This window comes from Lycorma delicatula, chromosome 2 (genome assembly GCF_047948215.1).
Source record: "Lycorma delicatula isolate Av1 chromosome 2, ASM4794821v1, whole genome shotgun sequence".
NCBI lineage: Eukaryota > Metazoa > Arthropoda > Insecta > Hemiptera > Fulgoridae > Lycorma > Lycorma delicatula.
Window position 1 is genome coordinate 87,595,873 of NC_134456.1, and position 22,573 is coordinate 87,618,445.

Genomic DNA, 22,573 nt, shown 5'->3' on the forward strand with positions numbered 1-22,573 from the left:
CATACAACGAAGCCATGTTTCTATATCATATTTGTTTTGAAATTAAAGTTCTTACATAAATAAATAAAAGTTCTTGCAAAGAAAAACTTAACTGTTAAAGAATGAGATCAATTAAAATTTAAGCTTAAGATCTTAGAAAAACGATGAAAGAATAAAAAAAGAAATGGTCATAATAACACTATAACAAATGAACACCCGCACCCACCATTAAAATTTAACATTCTAGATTATGAAGACGATGCAAATAATATTAACATTTTGTACACTTTTCTCCTTAGCATAAATTGAAGTAAAATGAGTATTGTTATATCTGTTATGTTGTTAACACAATTTTGTAACAATATAAAATACAAAATAATGTTAAATAATCTTAGTATTAATATTATGACTATAATTATAAATTTACCCTTAATTTGCCTTCGCTTAGTTTGGATGAGCTCCGTTTTAGGATTTTATATAAAAAAATCAAAACGTTATTAACATTGGATTAGAAAATTAATAATTATGTATCATTTTGAGAAGTTAATTTTTTTTTTTTGGGGGGGGGGGGGTAAAAATCAAAAACAGATCATAATCTGTACTCTTAAAAACGGTTGAATCGTCAGAAGCAATACAAATTTTTTTTTTTAAAGATATAAAGGTAGTTACTTTTATTCCGATTTGAATATTAGATTGTGAATACCGGTGTTCTTTGGTGGTTGGATTTCAATTAACTACACATCTCAGGAATAGTCGACCTGAGTTTGTTCAAGACTACAAATTTACCGGTACAATACATTATACTAATAAGTCGCTAATGACTTTAATTGTTGATGCGACTATAAATAAAAATATTAACGAAAAATAAAAAAATGTAGAGTATACATAAAATATTCAGCGCATTTTATGGTTAATAAAAAATGACAAAGCAATAAAGCGCGCGATAGTTTTATTCAAACATCAGTGTACGTACTAGAGTTACTTTGAATGAACATGCCGGTGTGGTGTAACGACAAGGGGATCGATCTTCCGTTGAGCAACAGCTACCGTGCAGGAAAAAGCAATGCACCTACTATGATTTCATGAAAGCAAATCTGTTATTAATGTTTTTTCGTTTAGAGTACAGCCGTGATCCTCCTAATAAAGATACTATTAAACACTGGTACCAGCAATTTAAGGATGCAGAAGTGTAGTACACAAAAATAGGTGCTGGAAAACCTCACGTCTCGGAGGAAGTTGTGGATCGAGTATGAGAATTTTCAGAGAAACCCGGGTAAATCGAATCGTCGTGCGAGTTTAGAGCTGGGAATACCGAAATCGACAATTGTCAACGTTCTACTCAAGGGCATAAAACTTCACAAATACAAAATTCAGTCCAAGCCGTTATAATTTTAACGTGAAAATTCTTGATAATGTGTACAGAGAAATAATTATAATTATCATTATCATCATAATTATCGAATTTGGGGTACCGAGAACCCTCATACCGTTCGAAAAAACAAAGCGATAGCCCAAAAATTAACGTTTCGTAGGCGTTGACTGCTTATGAAACGATCAGAAAATTTTCTTCGCCGAGCCAACGGTTACTACACATGGTTATCTAAACATTTTACAGGAGTATGCAATACCATAAATTAAACATCGGCAACCGAACAGGTTTACTTCCAAAAAAATGACGAACCGCCACAGTGCGGGTTTACATATTAGAAACTACTCCGTGAAATATTTTTCTCCAGGTTGAAGTTATTCACCAATTCTCTCGCCACCTCCAGCCCCTGATTTACGCCACTCGATGAATTTCTTTGAAAGGTTTGTCAAATAAAGGGTGTACGCAATGAAGGTTGTCTATATTAATGAACTAAGAAGAATCGACCACGTAATTAATGAAATAACTCCAGATATTCTTCGTAATATGTAGTGTGAAAATGAGTATCGTATAAACATATTATGCACCAAAAAAGAGTTTATGTAAAACTTGTTTAAGTGTTGAAAACCAAAACTGTTTTAAATGCCTTGTTCAACAATTAAACGCGCATGTACGCATACTGCTTTGCTATTTTTTTATTAACACCTGAAATGCGCTGAATAATTTATGATCATCCTGTATATTTATCCATTTATTTTGGTAAATTTGGTGAAGGAAGATCGTGTAATCGCCTGTGTATTATTATTATTTTTTTTTATCCGATAGCATGAATAAATAAATAAACATACAACCATATTATTATTTGTTAATTTCTATACGTATTTTTCGGCATTTGACAACAATCAATTATTATTATGTTAGCATAAGTGTACAACAAGAGTATAAAATTATTCTTGTCATAAATATGCTTGTAACCATGTTGGCGCGTACAAATATGGACACAAACACACATATACTCGTACATACACACAAGCTACATTGTTATTATGTAAACCTCACAGGAAAAACCTACACAAACCTTACAGAAAATGAACAAATAAGGCAACCCTTCCCCACCCGCTAGTACAATTACCGTTATAATAAAAGGGAGGTGGTAGTGGCGAAGGCGGGAACTGCATTTATTATTACGGCCTGAAGCAATATACTGTATGTACATTATTAAACGGGTTGATTAACCACTTTAAATCGTAGTTTACAGCACACAGGAATAGAATAGGTCGCCTAACCTGATAGGCAACCCGTAATAACTTGTTCACTTTACCTACAATACAATACAGAGAATGTTAAATGATGTACTGGTATAATGAACTCTCTGATAACAAATACGCTTAATTTATTTATTAACGTGTAAAATAAGACGAAGTTATAAATTTAAGAAATGGAATATAAGAGAAACTGTTGAATTTCTTCTACAGTTTTAAGCAAAAACAAAACTATTTTCAGTTAAACAAAGGGAAAACTTCGTCGATAAGCTACATTAAAAAATAAGTAATATTATAAAAGTATAAATAAATCATATCAAAAGAACCGAAAGCATATATAACGCTATATTAATGCGTTTTACATCTCTGGTTCAGTAAATTAGGCAAATTTTTTTTTTTTTGTTTCAGAAGATGAAAGCCTACCGCCTCACAAAAGACTGTTAGAACAATCACTGTCTGCCAGCATAGTTGTTGATCATTCCCAGATTCAGGCCAATTAATCCTAATAAACTACATAGTTAAATGGACTATAAACACTGTAAACACAAGCTTTAAAGATTTGATTGAAAATAATAACAATTTAGTGGATTAAGATCTGACACAGTTTACTATGTCGGCTCTTGTTTTAACTAAAAAAAAAAATCAGTTTAAAGAACCAAAATTATTTAAAGATTGTTGTTTTTGCTCAATCAAAAACTATACCTGAGTATATATGTATAAAATTTTCTTTGCTTGAATAAAATAATGTATTTTATCTCGATAAATTTTTGTTTTTTTCCTTAACAGTAAGTTGAAAAAATATGTAAAAGTTTTTTTATCGAATTTATTAAACTTATTTTTAAATCAATCTTCTGTAACATAAACGACATTATCTGTTTAACAACGTCAGTGTATAAAAAAATCGTTAAATTTTTATAAAAAAAAAAAAAAATGTGAAATATAATATTTTGCACTACCGTGGATGAAAATTTGAATTATAATGTACTACTTTCTTTCTTTTTCCTGTGATATGTATGAGTGTAAATTAAGTCTTGTACTCTCATTTCGACCATTCCTGATATCTGTGGTTAATTGAAACCAAACTACCAAAGAACACCGGTATCCACGATCTAGTATTCAAATCCATGTAAAAATAATTGACTTAGGACGAACGCTGGAAAATCTCTCGACTTCCAAATCAGCTGATTTGGGAAGACGCGTTCACCACTAGACCCACCCGGTGGGTTAATGTACTACTTTCTAAAATGTATATCCTGACAACAAATACACGAACTAGTAATTAATTAATTAAGGTTTTTATTTCGTTATTGAGTATGAAAGTTATTATATCCAATTAAAATAACGCATGCATTTATATTTACGGACGCAAGCAAAGGATTTTTTTTTATTTACTTATTCCAAAATTAGTACGTAGTGTTTATATTGGTAATTAAATTTCTCAGAATAGTTCAACATACATCAGAAATTATAAGTAACAAATCATAATGGAAATTTTATCATTTTCAACGCACATATGATTTTTAAGTATAAAAATAAATAATAATTTCTTTCATTTTTTTAAAAATCTGAGAAAAAATTATAAAAGTAATGCACTGTTAAATTATGTTAAAAATTGTAAATTAATTTTATTATTTTTTTTATAATTTGAGTACATTTATCTAACTTAACTAAATTTTTAAAACTCGTTATACTCTTAAACAGTAAAACAAGTTTTGAAAACGGGATATATCCGAATCGCGTCAACATGTAATGTAGTTATGACTAAGCTAAGAAAGGTAGAAAAATATACTCAATGTAAAGAAGAATTTATATTTTTATAATAATTAATATTTAATTTATATTTATTTATTTATATTTTATATTAATTTAAACGCTTCTTTTTCAAACTGATATTAAACAGTGCATATGATATAAATAATTTTTTTTTTATGTTTTCATACAAAAAAAATAACAATAAAAATAATATACAAAAAATAGAAACACTACACGAGATCGTAGCACAAACAAGATTACAGATTTCATATAAGAAGATTGCAATGATGATGCAAAAGAATAATGAATCAGGAAAAACATTAGAAACTAAATACCGTATAACAAACAGAAACGAAAAATTCAAATATTTTTGAGAAATAATAATTCCAATAGATCTTTCAAAGAATCATTTTAAAAAAAAGAAACAGGAAAATAGAACTAGCTTACCAACTCTGGGTTGGTGTAATGGTGAACGCGTCTTCTCAAATCAGCTGATTTGGAAGTCGAGAGAGTTCTAGCGTTCCAAGTCCTAGTAAAGACAGTAACTTTTGTTTGGATTTGATTACTAGTTCGTGGATACCGGTGTTCTTTGATGGTTGGGTTTCAATTAACCACACATCTCAGGAATGGTCGAACTCAAACTGTACGAGACTACACTTCATTTACACTCATATATATCATCTTCATTCATCCTCTGAAGTATTATCTCAACGGTAATTACCGGAGGCTAAACAGGAAAAAGAAAGAAAGCTTACTAACTCAACAGAAAAATCTACAACAAAAAGTCAATTTCAATAAATCCAAAAATCAGACAGTACAACACTGTAGTAAAACCCGAAGCACTTTACGCAATAGAATGTATACCCCCTTACACTATAAAAACAGAGTGGAAGACAAAGAAAAAATTTAAGGAAGATTCTAGGACCAATTAAGTCTGACGAAAATTATAAATTAAGATCAAACGCGGAACTCTTAAAAAATGCTGAGGAAATTACTACAACGCTTAGGGAAATAAGTTTAATTTTTTCGGATATATTAGAACAATAAACAAAAATAGAATAGCAAAGAAAATATTGAAAACATAAAACACAGATTAATCGGTGTACAACGAGATACAAAAGGACCTAGACGAATATAATACCAAGAAGGAACTCTATACAGAAAAACCTAAAAAAATAAAACAATCCAATCGATCACGGAATTCAAAAAGATTGGAAAAAGAAACACCGAAAACATACAGTTAGAAGAGATGAAAAAATTGTTCTCCCTGAAGATAAAAAAATTCTGGGAAGAGGAGAAGAAAAGGAAAATTAAAAAAATGATATTTAACGTGGTCCATAGTGGCCGAAACGAAATAAAAAAAAAAAATTGTAAAATCTAATTAAACTATATTTTCAATTAAATCTATTAAATGTGTTCGTCGTTTTTTCTTTTAATTTTATCCGATATTAATTTCCAAATATAATTTTAAATTTATTTAAAAGTATTTCTTCCTGCAAATTTTCGTATTTATCAACTCATATATCGAGTGATTATTTAATCTATTTTCTTTTAATATTTTTATCGTTATTTATTTCTATTTAAAGATATTTTATCTGAATTTCTTTTGACCATATTAAAACGATTCATTAAATTTATATTTCTTCTCAGAAAAAGAAAGAGAGGGGAGACAGCGAGAGAGTGAGAGAGATATTTTTTCTATATAAATTAATATTAAATAAATTAATTGATAATTTAAAAAACGTATAATGTTGCTTAACGAAAAAATGGCTTTTAACCGTTCATCAATTTATTTGTTTCTAATGATCATTATGCTGTATGTAACTTGCAAAATTAAGATGAATTTTTTGATAAATTTTTCGTGAAAATCATTGAAACTATTATAACATTAGAGGATAAACAAATAAATATTCCACCTTAACAGTACTCCTTACAAAATACGAGTAATAGCCCAGTTAATAGGGATTTTTTGGCTAAAAAATTAGTAAAGTACATGGGGTAGATTAAGGTAAATAAATATAACGTCTTCATATGCAACTGGACAAAATTTTCGCTAATTGGAGAAAATGGCGGCTGTTCAAAGTTTTTAGGCCATCGGTTTTCCAATTTTTTAGGCCAAGCCAAGGTAAACTTCCTACGCGAAAAAGTTCTGAATAGAATTTGTAGGCATTACAGTACCTATAATTTAAGCCCTTAAATATTGAATTTCGTTCATTAGATACTGTAAAAAACCCGAAAAACCGTTAAAAATTATAGTTTTTTTGCAAACCCAATATTTATTGAAACAATAACTTATAAAATAAGATTTATTCGAGTGCGACTGCCGCAAACCGCTTCCCCTTACACGACTAAAATAATAAAAACAATAAAAAAATTTTTTTCAATAATTATTGGCTTTGCAAAAAAACTGTCATTTTTAACAGTTTTTTGGCTTTTTTTCACTATGAACAAAATTCAATGTTTAAGGACTTAAATTATTGGTACTGTATAAATGCCTACAAATTTTATTCAGAACTTCTTCACTTTTAACTTGGCCTACAAAATCTATAAACCGATACTCACCGACTTTGATCGGCCGCCATTTTCTCCAGTTAACGAAAATTCTGTCGCATATATACAAGTTGTATTTACCCTAATCTAATCTACAACTCCATTTATGTCCCTAAACTCTACTAATTCTTTTTCAAAACTCCGCCCCATAGGACTAAGTGTAAAAACAAAGAATTTTACTCCAACAACGTTAAATACAATACACGGTATATTATGTACATTATAAAATTCATCGATAAAATATTTTGTACGTAATAAAAAAAATATTTTAGATAATAAATCTAAAATTATTACTCTGTGTATAGAGTAAAGATATTTTTCCCTACTCATCAGCATTAAATAGAAATAAAAACATTTAACTTTACTACTGTCAATGTTTTAAAAATTTCCAAGATTAACTTGTAACACTACATTTATTACTTTACTGTAATGTAATAAAAATGAAAATAAAACAGATATTAAATATATGGAATAGTTTTTAAAACTATTAACAGAAAAATCTATTTTAGTTATGTTTTTATGTGAACATATTTAAAATAGGAATCAATGAAATTTGTAGACGTATCATATTGTTAAAGTGCATATCTGTTATTTTATGACTACTACAGCAAATAAATTTATATAAATAATACTTTTTTTTTTTTACAACTATTTAAAAATATTAGAAATCACAATTATCTGGATGTTAAAAAAGAAAATTTATTACAATATCCTTCTAAAATAAAAAAAGAAGTAAAATAAAGTTTTAAAAACGTTGCATAAAAATTTCATTAGCATATAGGCTTGTGTGTGTATCTATATATATATATATATATGTGTGTGTGTGAGTGTGTGTGTGTAATTGCTAAAATTCTAAAATTCTTTTATATAGTACTAATGTGTGGCTCTATACTATATTTATTCAAGTCAGGAAATTAAACAACCCTAATAGTAAAAATATAAATATACGACGTAATAAATTTAAGGCAGTAAGTTGAAATACAGATGAAAAAGTTATAAGCCATATTTATGTATCTCCCTGCTGTTTTCACCTTTCTATCGTAAAAAAAATATATTACAAAAAATATAAATACAGAAAAAAACCTTTTTTTAGAGGTAAATTAGATATAAAATATATATATGATACATGATTTTATTAATAACGGTTGATTAAAATAACAAGTAGAAAAACCATATAAAATAATTATTGTAAACTTTGTATATAGGAACATACACATACATATGCGTGCGCAATAAATTTTCAATCAGAATTATTATTTAAAATTGATAGAAAACAGTAATATCAGTATATATGAGTAGTCACACTTAGTCGAAAGCTGAAATCGGTTGGAACGTAGTAGCCAATCAATCATATAGCAGGAATTTTCCATTTCCCAAGAGAAGTCGGCACCTAATGGCTCTGTTCCTAATTGAATTCCCTTATCTCAATAAAGTTCATTTTCTTGCCTACTACTCTTCGAAAACCATCTCTTGTTCCCTAGAATCCAATAAAAATTCTTTAAAGTTTTTATTTCCCCTTATCTTTAGATCACCGAGGAGGAAATGCAGCAAATGAAGTGTAAATAATAAGATTTAATGTAAGAGTTCTCCAAAAATATCATCGTTACATTAATTTAAAAAAAAAAAAAGTAAAAAGAAGAAGAAAGAAACTCTTAGAAACACGTAATCAGAAATATTCCACTTCGATTAAATTAAAGTTTATTACGTTACGTAATATAATGACAGCACCAATACACACAGGAAAAATTTAATAATAAAATTGTGTTAATACGTAACCAAAGATCCAATTAACTTAAAATTAATTAACATACATAAATATAGCTTATCAATTGCGTTTAATTCTATTAAAATCATAAGGAAACCACAAAAAAAATAAATGACATCAAAAATAAAGAACAAAACCAGTAACCTGATGCGAGAAGTATTATTATAAAAATTAATTTTATAAAATCCTGAAAATTATTATTATTATTATTATTATTATATATATATATATATATATATATATATATATATATATATATATATTTTTTTTTAAATTATTAATAAAATTAATTTATAAACCATTCTACACCAAATGTAAAAAAAAACTTTGTCCTACAGCTAAGTAATTATTTTATAAAAGGTTTTAAAGTTAAAATTTTCTAAAACCGTTCGTGGCTATAACGAACATCATTACACACAGAAAAAACAAATATTGATAAGCACCTCTATTTCAATATGCCACACAAAATGAAAGAAGACAGATGAATTAAAACTACAGAATAATTAATATAAAAATTATAAAACTATTGTGGTCAATAAGGGGAAAGAAAATAAATACATAATTTTTTTTTAATATCTTTTAAAAATATAAAGAAAATATTAGTAGGCAATTCAATTAGTAAAAAAATAAAACGAGAAAAAAAATTCTAAAGAATGAAATTGATTATGTCGATTACATGATTATGTGCGAAGTATAAAATTTATCCGGGTCATATTTTGTGTAATCTATAGATTTTTTCAAAAATTAAAATAATCATATTTAAAGCAACTCACATTTTGGATAAAATCGGCTTCAAAATTGGAGTAGCTTATGAATTTCGTATAATCAAGACTTAACTATTCTCCAAACGAATTTTCATTTTGTTAATTTTTTTTCTTTAGATATCTTCCACTAGTGTTTCTGTTTCGAATTTTTTTATCAGCTTTTTTAAGTGGAAAAGTTTTTTTAACGAAAAATGACACAATTTACTAAGAAAAATTGAAGACATTTCTCATTTTTTCTTCGTTGGAATTTATCCACACATTCAAAAGATTTTACAAAATTGGCAGAAAGACGTTCGAAAAAAATTAATATTGGTCGAATATTCTAATTTCAGTTCTTACTCGATATTTAATTACAAAGCAAAAGAAAACCGGTATGCAAACTTCCGTAGCGTACCCAAAGGAGGATACTGAGTCATCCGTAACTAGTTTTTTTTTTAGAAAGTTCAATTATTTTGACTAAAAAACGATTAGCCGTACGATGTTGAAATTTTGGATTTAGGACTTACAGGTGGGTAGGACTTACATTTAGGATTTAGGTGTAACATCTAGTTGTACACCTTCCCTTTTGATTGCAATCGACTGGATCAAAAAGTTCAAAATAGCCCAAAATCCAAAAACAAATTGGATTGAACTTTTTCTTAAGAGCAGTAATAAGCCCTAATTGAGATGTATCATAAGTAGTACTTATTTTCACTGGTTCCAGAGTTATAGCCAAATAAAATTTTAATAAGTCAAATATCTGGATTTTACAAGGATAAAAACGGGGTAGATACGGCTGCAAAGTTTATTCATCACAAAGTGATTGTAAACAGGGCGTAAGCTTGTTGCTGCTAACAGAATAAATAAATAAATTGTTACAGAGCCATCCATCTATATTTTTATAGCAATGACCTTTAAAAGAAAAAAATAGCACATTTACTTAGTTTGATGTGTTTTTTTAACTAACTTCATTTTAACAAATTGACCCTTTAATTATACTTGATTACTAACTAGATATTATTTTGTTTTTACGTTTTACAAATATTATTCATTCGTTATATTCCATCTATTATGGATTTGTTTGTTATATCAAGTTTATTTTAGTTTTGCCAGTGGATTTTTAAACAAATAAAATGACTATTTTTTAAAATTAATCTAAAAATAAACTATCATTTAATAATGAAAAAATCTTGATATTTAAATTTCAATTAGATTAGTAATAAAGAATACTTTCAAAAATACCTCGAATTTTGTTAGACAACGTTTTTTTCCCCATTTGATGAACAGCGGGACTCGAATATATCATTTTATTCATTTTTTTACGGTGACTTTACGAATCGCGCCGCTAGGTAGCAGTACCTAGGAGGAGACGCCTGTTTGTGAATATTGTCAGGGCGTAGATGACGCCGAACATACGCTGTTCGAGTGCCATAGATGGGCGCAACACCGCCAACGATTAGTAGATGAACGCACTGTGACGGGAAATCTTGTGGAGTGGATGTTGGCCTCTGAAAATAACTGGAAATGGTTCGCAAACTTCGCGAGAACAGTTCTCCGTACGAAGGTGGAGGAATATCGACCCCGGGGTTACTAGAGTGCTAAGAGTTGGGAAGGATGGACAGCCCCGTCTCGGAGAGGACCCTGTGAGGGTACCTGTGAGGGGACCGTCACGGGTACCTGTGAGGGGACGGGGACTCCATGGGAAAGCCTTTGCGAGGGGTTAAGTTAAGACCGAGACCCGGCCGAGGGTGTTGGTTTTTTGGGGGTGCTTGCGCCCTTGGTGCTGGCACCTTTGGTTTGAGGCAAGGCATAATGAGCGAGACCCGGTTCCTGGTGGGGGGGGGGGAACGGCATAGCCGGGCCCTGTTTCCCCCGCCGAGGATTAGAGGCAGGCACAAAAGATCCAGAACCGGGGAGGGGTTGACCTGTCGTGCCGGATGTTAAGCCGGTGGATGGGGAGACCTCCTTAGATTCGGAAGGACACGTCCCTGGGCCGAGTATACTTAATTGGATGTCAGGCCCAGGGATGTAGGGATTAAAAAAAAAAAATCTATCAGGTACAAGGTACCTGATAGTACAAGGTAACGCAAAAAACTTAATAATGTACTTGAAATAATAAAATTTAAAAGAAACTATACTACAGCTTGTTTTATAGTAAATGCTGTTATGTAAATAAAAGTACTTCAGCTGAAACAATTTTTTGAATTCCCATTACTTCTTTAATAAAAAAATAAAAGTATTAATTTACTTTATATTATATTAATTTGATTAAAAACGGAATAAATAAAAGAGAAATAAATTTGATTGGTAAAATCGAATTTAACGATAAAAATCGAGGGCTACACTAAAAATAATACATCACGGGTTTTCGATTCGTCATACTAGTTTAATTAATAAAGGAAAATATGGTATGAAGTGAATGATATGACTATCGACAAAAAAAAATTCCACGTGAAATTCAATATATTTGTTCTAAGGCAATAAATTTTAATAATCAATCCATAATACAACAATCAGCAATTCATAAAAAATAAATAAAAGAATAATCTAAAACGTAATAATATCCAAAAAATTACAATAAAATTGTAAACCGTACGATCAGAGTCTCGCAAATATAATTTCTTCTGCTCAAAAAACAAAAATTTCTGTAATATAAATAAAACTGTTTTTAAAAAACGATAATGATATCAAAAAAGATAAAACAATAAATTTCTATTATGAAAATCTGTTATTAAGTTAGAATTTCTTTAAAAAAAATACATGTTAAATATATGTAACAGACAATAGATATACAATAAATAATAAACAATGTTTAAGAAGCGTTTATATAATAAGCAAAAAATACAAAAATTTGTTAAAAACTCTTACCGGCCCGATTTCATTTATGTGTAATATATATCACATTTACAGAATCAATACAATTCTTATGGTTATTCATTGTTTAATAAATAAACTGCGGATGAAAGGATACAAATTCGCACCACTGAGGCGGGCGCGATATGAGGTAACTTAGTACAACACAGTCTCATTTAATATGATGAAGACGGAGAAGAAATGGTCTAGTAGTTAAATGAAAATGGATTAAATTAATAGAAGACATACTTTCTTCTATCCCACATAAGCTTGAAACTTGTGCGTTAGATAATTCTGTAGCGTAAGAAAAATGCCATGCCTGACCGGGAGATTCCTAACCCCGGGACCTCGGGATGAAAGATCAAGACGCTAACACTCCGCCACGGAAATCGTAAATAAATGTAATAAAATTACGCAATAAAGTATAATTAAATAACTTCGATTTATACAGATTTTTAGGAGAAAATAAATTATTTACCTTAATACATTAAATAAAGCAGTATTTTTGAAATAAGTAACAATTGTATAGTGCAATAAGGTTCATAAATATTCATAACTCGGTTTAAAAAGGTAGAGAACGGAACCAGTTTTTTTTGAGGCTATTTATAACAATAAAAATAATTGTCAACTAGATTTTACATGAAAATAATAATGATTATATATTAATATATGAAATACTTTTAAAACGGTGCATTAGTTAAATCAGGTTAAACCAAAATGCGTAAGAAGTGGTCACGTCAGTAGAAATCCGTTGGAGCCGTTGAGAGGGAAGGAGATTCGATCGCATCTTACCAGAAATAAAGTACGAACAGGAGAGTAAAATAGAGAATGAGATGCGTGGGGGAGGTCTAAACAGGGGTAACGGACGACGGGGTGTAGAAACCGGTTGCGCAAGCTTTCTTCTCATTTACCCACCCACCTTACATAAGATTCTGAACAGAAATAAATCTTTCCACCCTACAAAACAGCTGAAAAGTACACTCTTCGTAAAACTGAGAAACTTTATTTAAAAAAAAAAAAAAAAGAAGTTGGACGCGAAACGTCCTTTTACTTTACAATGAAACGACAAAATGCGTATTTCTCAAAAGAAAAGAACTCCCTAAACCCTTCTTTTCGAATAAACTGATAACAGGAAAAACAGCATCAATACTTGACTATAAAATAAAACAAAGCTTCAATAACTAATTTCTTCTCCCCCCTGACAACTAATATGTAAGTCCGTTAAAAAGTTATTTACCGTTTAATATGTAACAGAAAAAATTTCCAAAAATATTGGTCATACTACGCAAAAACAATAATTTCAAGTCAAAACTAAAATTTTTAGTTTTTCTCGTTACAGAATTGATTTATAGGTAAAAAAAACGTTATAATTAAATTTTACGATTTTCTAACATTTACAGGAGCCAAACTCCAACATTAATAATCGAAGAACATAAGAAAGAAGCAGAAATAAAAAAATGAGTACGACGTAAAGTACGAAATAAAAAAATAGGAGAGAAAAGATTATGGAGGTAGAAGAATTCTGTTATTTGGGAAGTAGAATTACTAAAGATGGACGAAGCAGGAGCGATACACAATGCCGAATAGCACAGACGAAACGAGCTTTAAGCCAAAGATATAATTTGCTTAGATCAAAAATTAATTTAAACATCAGGAAAGTTTATGTTTCGAACGTAGCTTTATATGGAAGTGAAACTTGGACGATCGGAGTACCTGAGAAGAAAAGATTAGAAGCTTTTGAAATGCAGTACAGTAGGAGAATGTAAAAAATCAGATGTCTGGATAAATCAGAAGTGACAAATGAAGAAGTGTGTCGGCAAAATCATGAAAGAAGCATTTGGAAAAATATACTTAAAAAAAGAGACAGATTTATAGGCCACATATTAAGGCATCCTGGAATATATGGATATTGGAGGAACAGGTAGATGGGAAAAGTTGTGCAAGCAGGCAAAGTTTGGAATATGTAAAACAAATTGTTAGGGATGTAGGATGTAGGGGGTATACGGGAATGAAACGACTGGCACTAGTTAGGGAATCTTGGAGAGCTGCATTGAACCAGTCAAATGGCTGAAGACAAAGAAAAAATAAATAATTTTTTTTTATTTCTTTGATTCCCGAAATATTTCACTAAGTGAGAAAAGATATAAAATTTCACGTTATTAAATAAAAATTTCGTAAAAACACTTAAGTTAAATTACGTTTAATTAACAACAAATACATTTTTTTATGATATATAATCAAACACCTAAGAAAAGCGTATATATATGGTAAAACAATTTACACTTCTGCAACCATATGGTGAAAATTTAGTACTCTCATTAACGCAAAATTATTAACTTATTTCAACCCGTACAATGAAAGATTACAACCTAATTTTAAGATCAAGTACTTCATCAGTGAAAACGCATAAAATATTGATAAAAAACAATTTTTTTTTTTTTTTAAATTATTCATATCAAATTATTTAAAAGTTATTCCGAATTTTATACCTATAAATATAAGAAATTAAAGAACCCGATGTTTTGTCTATTTTTTTTCTTCAAATAACTCGTTTTTAAGAAATTATGATACATAAACACTTCATTAATATACACATAAAAGTTTGTACTCCTTACGATCAGATATTCATGCACAGTTTAACCTTCCGATAAAAATGATTCACGAATTTACAGCAATTTAAAACAAAGAAAAAAAAAATCACCTAATCATTGATAACAACTTTGATTTTTTATACTGTAGATTTATCCTCAATGAAATTAATACAAATAACTACCAACAAGTAAAAAAACTAGTTAAGTTTCCTAAAAATGGATGATGCAAAAAGAAAATTCTCACAATTAATATTTCTTCTCTAATAAAAAAAAAAATCACAATTATAAAAAATATAATTTTTTATTTTATAGAGAAAATTACTATTTTAGAAGTAATTTATCTAAACTATAAATAAACCTATTTTATACATCCAGGACAGGCGGTCAGAACATTAATTTGAAGTAATTACTAAATATTAATATTATTAGATGTAAACAGACGTGGTTCGTCTCCACAATAAAAGTAGATAAAAAAAAAATTAAATAAAATGGAGAAATTCCGATACAAAAATCTCTTCAAAAATATTGAATCCTTCCTTTGTTTTACCGTCTAGCGCTATAGCTGTAGAGGGGCATGTAATTTAATCGGTTCAATTTGGGCATATGAAGTTTACACCGGGTCTTGACATTTTGACATCTAAGAAACCCATAAAACCGGATGGAAATTTTCCGGATCTAAGTATGTACGTTTGTGTTCAGTGTCGCAATCTAAATCACCTTATAACTCCAGAACTGCTGAACCGATTTTGAACAAACTTGGCCAGATTACTTCTGTACATGGGGCATGGATACCATTAAATTTTCAACTTGAAGGATTAAGGGGGTAATGAGCAAAGTGACCCCTTAATATCTCAACATTTTCCCTAATTAAAGTCTTTTTTTTAGGCACATTTATTAAAATTAAAAAATAATATTTTCAAAAAACATTTTTGTAAAATCGAATTTCCACCAAAAAAATACTCTAAACTACTGGGTAAGTAATATACTGCATCAATAGTATCCCTAATCACCACAAGCAGCGCTAGTGTAGCACTGACGTATTTAAATTAAGTTGTGTGTGTATGTGCATGTAATCCGTGCATCGGAAAAAGCCGCGTGACGGGAAAGTCCTATAACTGAGTAATCAAATTTTAATGAAATCTATAATTAAATTTTCACTCCTACTCGTCGTAATTAAAATCTCTTAATTTCGTAATATGTAATATTATATTTCAAAATCCTCTACTGTTTTCCTTTTTGTTTTTCCTATATCACTCTTTCACTACCATAAAACTTTATACTTCAAACAAATATTTTCAAACATATTTCTAAAATTACACAACATGGTTTAAAGAATTAACAAAAATTAAATTTTTAATTTATATATACAAAATACACAAAATCCACTTAGCAAGATTTTTTAAGCGAATTCGGAAATAAAGATGGTTGAATGTTCACAAAAAAAAAATCTTTGTGAGCTGTGACGTCAATTATGACAATCGGCAGATATGATTAATTTTTTAATAAGTTTAAAAAAAAACGGTAAAAGTTTTGCAACAACGTCACACACAATATGTGAACTGGATAACTAAAGACATAATAAATATTCTTAAAAAAAACAAACAAAAAAAGAGTATAGTTGTACTCATTTGAGTTTGCTCGTTCTATTAAGTATAAAATATTCGAATTTTTTTTTTTTAATTGCAAACCATGAAAAAAGGGTAATATTTTTTATGTGAACTGAGAACAAATAATAATTGTAAACTTCTGTATTTCGTATATACCAATAAATAAATTGAGGCTAGCCAAAATATTACTTTACACTATTTCTTTAATATTAAATTTTCAGAATTAATAAAATTAATCCTGAATAATTTAAATATTTTAAACAAAAATTTCAACTAAAAAGTAATCAGAAAATATTTTCCATAATAATTTTTAACCAGTTATCTTCTGTACACCTACATACATTACATATCTTCTGTAATGTAAGTCGGTCAGATTACTGCAAAGTTCATAAACAGGGATAAAGTAAGTGCATATACGTAAGAGTCATGTCACTACTGTCTTAAGTCTGAATAATCCCAAGAAAGGATTATGAAATAATTTATCCTAACAACAAACAACTTTCAGTCCAAAACCGTGATAAAACTAATTATGCTTTAAAGAAAGTTAACACAAGCGGTTCATACTGACAAATAAAACTTTTTATGATTTACAAATTACTATTAAGAATAAATAATTGAACATTAAACATATGGTTATACCTATTATGTTCTAACTACACGTAATAAAAGTAAAAATTTCGGTAATAACTAAACAATAAATAGATCTTATTTAATTCCATTCAAAAAATATATACGAAACAAATATTACCATTATCTAACGCTTCAACGATATCCAAATCTGAATGCATAACAACAATCCGACTTAAATACTAACATGGAATACATTAAGTAAATAATTAAATAAATTTAAAAAAATAAACTGACTTCATGGCATAATAAATTTACAACAACCATTAAATGCATAATAATTCGAGAAAAGATGAAGAGATATATGATAAATTCTAAATGAAAAAAAAATTAAGCAGGATCTTCTTTTTAATGTCGGACATACACAAACACATAAAATGTCTTGTAGAAGAATACAACACAAAAATACGTGTAATATACTAATCACATGAAAAATCTATTTCACACTAATACATATTAAAAAAAAACAAACGGATTACTTAAAATTCGTTGGAACAAATTTTAAATAATCCGGTAAATCTGATTATTTAAACTACGTTCGGTAAGTGAAGATTTGATTAAATTAAAATTATAAAAAGCACAAAAAATTATCTACCCAAGCACATAATGTCCCCGTACAACAAGATTGGTATTTACTTCGCTGAAGCGTTAGCAAAAGCTAAAAAAAAAAAATAATAAATAAATGAAAAATAAAAAAGGAAAAAGCCAGTTAACATATACAAATACAATACCTTGATGCTATCGTAGCAGGCGGTCACTCGGCCGTTCTGGACCTCGACGTTGGCGGGAGGGTGAGCGAATTTGCACTCCGTGTCTGGACGAGTGCACTTATTCCTCTGGAACTCTCGGCAAACCTCCAGCTGGAGCCACCTGGAGTCCTTGCCGTTAAGAAGGTTGTTCATATTCACCATGGCCATGCTGGTGACTAAGGTTACTCGTCACTGGAACCGCTTATCTCATCACACCGTCAGAGCACTGTAGGCAGCGGGGGCGCGGCGGGGAGCGGATAGATTAGAGGTAGACAGAAAAAGAGATAGACAGATATAGAGAGAGAGAGAGAAAGAAAGAGAGAGAAATAGAAAGAGAGGGGGCTGGGGAAGCGGCAGAAGCGAAGCAGAGAAGCGAGGGACAGGCTAAGGGACTATCGCATGGTGGCCGTAGCCCGGGGACTCTTACGTCCGACTGACTGACTGACTGGATGCTCCTCCGCTAGGGGTGTTAGAGGTCGTGGCGGCGAAGGCGGAGGTGACTGCTGTGTGGTGGTGACGATAACTCTGAAAAAAAAAGCAAACGAACACCCTCATTTGAATGCGCCCTCCTGAATGCACTGTGCTCTTTAGCATTACCGGTATACTAACACCAACATTCACTAATGTATATAAAACACGCACACACACACACACACACACACACACAAAATGTATGAATTAAACTAACATAGTAACATGAAATGAACACAAATATACATTTAAGTGTTAAAAGAAAAATATAAATACATGTCCACTTTTAATTAATAAGCATGCATAAAGCAGAATCAGGTTATTTTTGTTTCAACAGAAAAACAAGTAACTCGGCCAGTAATTTATGATACACATAAAATGCATGGTTACTAGACTACTTAAATATATTAAGTCTAAGTAATACTAATATTTAAAAAAAATAATAATTTTGTACTTTTATATCTAAAAAAAAAAAAAGTTTAATTAATTTGCTTAATGTACACACAGCTTAAAAAATGGATTTTATCTAAATAGGTTTTTTCTAATAAAGAAATTTTGCTAATTTATTACAACTAGTACACATAATAATAACTATACAATGCTATAAGGTACATATGTTATGCATAATACACTAATCGTAGCATCAAAAACAAATAACTTCAATAATAATCGATTTAGGGGCTTAAATACATTACCAAATTAATTATTAACTTTCGCATTAACATTAAATTACCACATGATTGCCACGAATTCTTTCAAGAAATCTAAAAATAAATCCTGTTCAATATAATTCCAGTAACATTTAACATGGCAACCTGTATAAAACGACCAACTTTTTTTCTATCTACCGAGACGAGGAATTCATCAATGTTTTTACTTTACACCCTAAAAAACCTTTTTATTTTAATACTTTTCTATTGATTATTTTTACTATTAATAACGATACCAAGAAAATAGAACATAATATCGTTTAAAAAAGCCATTTAACTTTAAAAATATTTAATTCCTATACAGGGACTATTTTTCATTAGTTCTAACTGAAGACAGATATATACATTATATTGTATATATAAAAAAAACCACTTCCGCTCCCTCACTGCAAACAAAAACGAAATATATTTATAGACTATGTAAAAATTCGTTATGTTGAAAGCCGATCGATTAAATATTATTATAAATTAACGGATGCACATATAAAGCGAAAAATAATCAAATAATTGAACTAAAAATCAATCCAAATCAATAAGAAGAAATAATTTTTCTTTATCTGTTTAGTCTCCGGAACCACCGTAAGATATTACTTCAGAAAATGATACGGATGAACGAAAATGAAATATATAGTCGTGTTCAGTCTCAAGATCGACCATTCCTGAGATGTGTGTGTGTGTGTGTGTGTTTAAGTGAGACCAAACCACCAAAGGACAACCCACTGGAATGATCTAGTGGTGAACCCGTCTTCGCAAATCAGCTGATTTCGAAGTCGAGAGTTCCAACGTTCAATTCCTAGCAAAGACAGTTATTTTTATACGGATTTGAATACTAGATTTTGGATACCGGTGTTCTTTGGTGATTGACCACACATCTCAGAAATGTCGGCCTGAGACTGTACAAAACTACACTTCACTTATGATCCTAATCATCCTCATTTATCCTCTGAAGTAATACCTGACGGTGATTCCCAGAGGCTAAACAGGAAAAAACTACCAAAGTAAACCGGTATCCACGATCTATATTCAAATCCTTATAAAAGAAACTGCCTTTACTAGGATTTGAACGTTAGAACTCTGGACTTCGTAATCACTTGATTTGCGATTTGTTCACCAATAGACCAACCCGGTGGGTTAATAAGAAAAAATCTATAATAATAATAATAGAGATTAAACACGTTGGTTACATATTTTTTTAATACAAGTAATTTTCGTGCATTACAAGTCCCAACTGTACGATATTAACCTTCCCACTGATTCGTTACAGGACATCCGCCGCTTCTTGCTTATGCCGATGTTAGTCACAGATAGAATTATTTGTGATACTTAGCAGTGTTATGAGCTGTACAAATGTGGATCTAATTATGATCCAACCGTACGGCCGTTATCACACCAAAGTGACTCTAAATTTTACTTTTTTGTCAAGTTACCTAGGCCCTGCAGAAAAGGGAAAAGGGTAATATAGAATGCCTCACCATAATGCTCATACTGAAAAACGTACGTAAACAGTAGTACCTCAGCCTATGTATTAAAAAAAAAGAAATCATTTTTTTTTAGTAAAATAGAGTAATTTTTGATGCATTATTGCTTTTATGGATATTAGACGTTAAAAATGCCCAACAGAATGTAGAAAAACCTCGCTTAAATTAGCAACAAAGTATACACTTTGTTGCTAATTTAACCGATGCAAGAGAAAAGATTCGCTAAACGATATCTTGATATTTTAAGTTATTTTATACCATTTAATCTTCAAGTTGCTCTTCCTTCAAATGTTTCAGATGTTGCAGAGCCATTAAGTTATACGTAAATGCCATTTACCGTCAATTAGAACGTCAAGTTTTATTAACTACTCGTACCAACATTACGTTCAATAAAAATTTAACTTAAAAAAAGACTGGTATGATTAAATTTAATGTAGAATAGCAGAAACCAATTTTCTAGTTCTAAAGACAAGTGTTGTTAATCAATATTTTAATATTATAACATGGTTAATAAATAAGAGTTTTACAGATAAATTCTCTCAAAAGCCGTTTTTTTTTTGTTTTAACAAATAATGTTTTTTAAATACATTAAAACAAGGAACCATATAAGGTGTAATATTACCAATATTATAATTTTACACCTTATAAGGAATCACGTCAGATTCTTCTTCCCGCGCGGTTTCTATAACACTAAACTTTTATCACAGCTTAAAGTAAATTACTTCACAAAGTTAAGTAAAGTCGAGTAAAGATAATACTATTTAGTCTAAATTACCTTACATTTATTTTATAAAAAAAAAGGTATAAAGGTATTAAGAAAAGCACCTTATATAATTAAAAGATTAGAGGTTACACTTTTTTTCTAATTCTAAAATACAATTTATTGTTTACCTTCCCACACAACATTAAAACTTCGTTTTATTCGTATTTAAGCACTTCATATTAATAATTATAATTTTAGGTAATTTAATTAAGATTTAAACAAGTTAACTAAAGAAAAAGAGAAAAAAGAAAAAATTTAAGAATAGAAATTCGCAATTGAAATTTTAATAATAGAGGGAAGATAATGAAGTAACAGGAATAATAATTGAAACAATTTAAATAACATACTGACAGTATCATAAAGATGTCATGTAGTATATTATAAATTGAAAAACTGAAAGAAACCGAGTAAGAAATAAGTGTCTTCGGACAGGAGTGTAAGCACATATCCCACTAAATCACACAATACTAACAAAACAGTAACCAAAGATATATCAACATATTTAAAAATAAAGAGCGTTTAGAAAATAGACAGAGAAGACTACAGAGTATGTAATATAAAAAGGCGGGTCAATAGTGAGCTGTGGCATCCCCTCCACTGATCTTAAAATCACTCTGCTACTTCTCATCACACCACCAGCCGAAGTAGTGTATTCCAAAGTCACATCCATTAATTTGAAATGACTTTCACCGTGTCCAATTATACGTTACTATTATAGTAACGAAATATGTTCTGGTAATTTGTTATTACAAATATTAATATAAATATTTATTATATTAATTTTTGTCAAGATGTATATGGAGTAATTTATTTATTTATTTTTGAAAATGAAGTATTAATGAGTTGATTTACTTATTGTAGGCTATAATGTTATGATTTTCTTTGACGTGGCGTAATTATTTTTAAATAGCACGAAAGTACTACGATTTCCATTACTTTTCAATTTAGAAGGAAAAAAACCGTTTCTTTTACTTCCTTGTACGAAGTAAAGTAAAAATTGTGATGGCGAAAAATTTCGGTTTTTAGATTTAAACGGAAATATCAATTTTGACCATCCCTGAATTTATTTTGACTAGTGTCGTCGTGACGTCTGTACGTACGTATGAATCTAGCATAACTCAAAAACGATTAGCCGTAGGATGTTAAAATTTTGAATTTAGGACTGTTGTAACATCTAGTTGTGCACCTTCCCTTTTGATTGCAATCGACTGAACCAAAAGTGTCAAAAAAGCCCAAATAAAAAAAAAAATTGGATTTTGAACTTTTTCTTAACTGCAGTAATAAGCCCTCATTGACATGTATCATAA

General features: G+C 29.7%; 1 protein-coding gene across 17 annotated transcripts in view; it reads right to left on the minus strand.

Annotated features, from left to right (window-relative positions):
- The window catches only part of mbl (splicing regulator muscleblind), a 734,546-nt gene that overhangs the window by 286,453 nt on the left and 425,520 nt on the right, over positions 1-22,573 (minus strand). For all 17 annotated transcript variants that reach the window (XR_012755086.1, XM_075355747.1, XM_075355740.1 and 14 more), the window contains one exon: positions 17,827-18,369. Coding sequence is in view for 16 of the 17 variants with exons in the window: in XM_075355747.1 (XP_075211862.1) it covers positions 17,827-18,012 (186 nt within the window). In the remaining variant the exon portion in view is untranslated. The remainder of the gene's footprint in view (positions 1-17,826; positions 18,370-22,573) is intronic.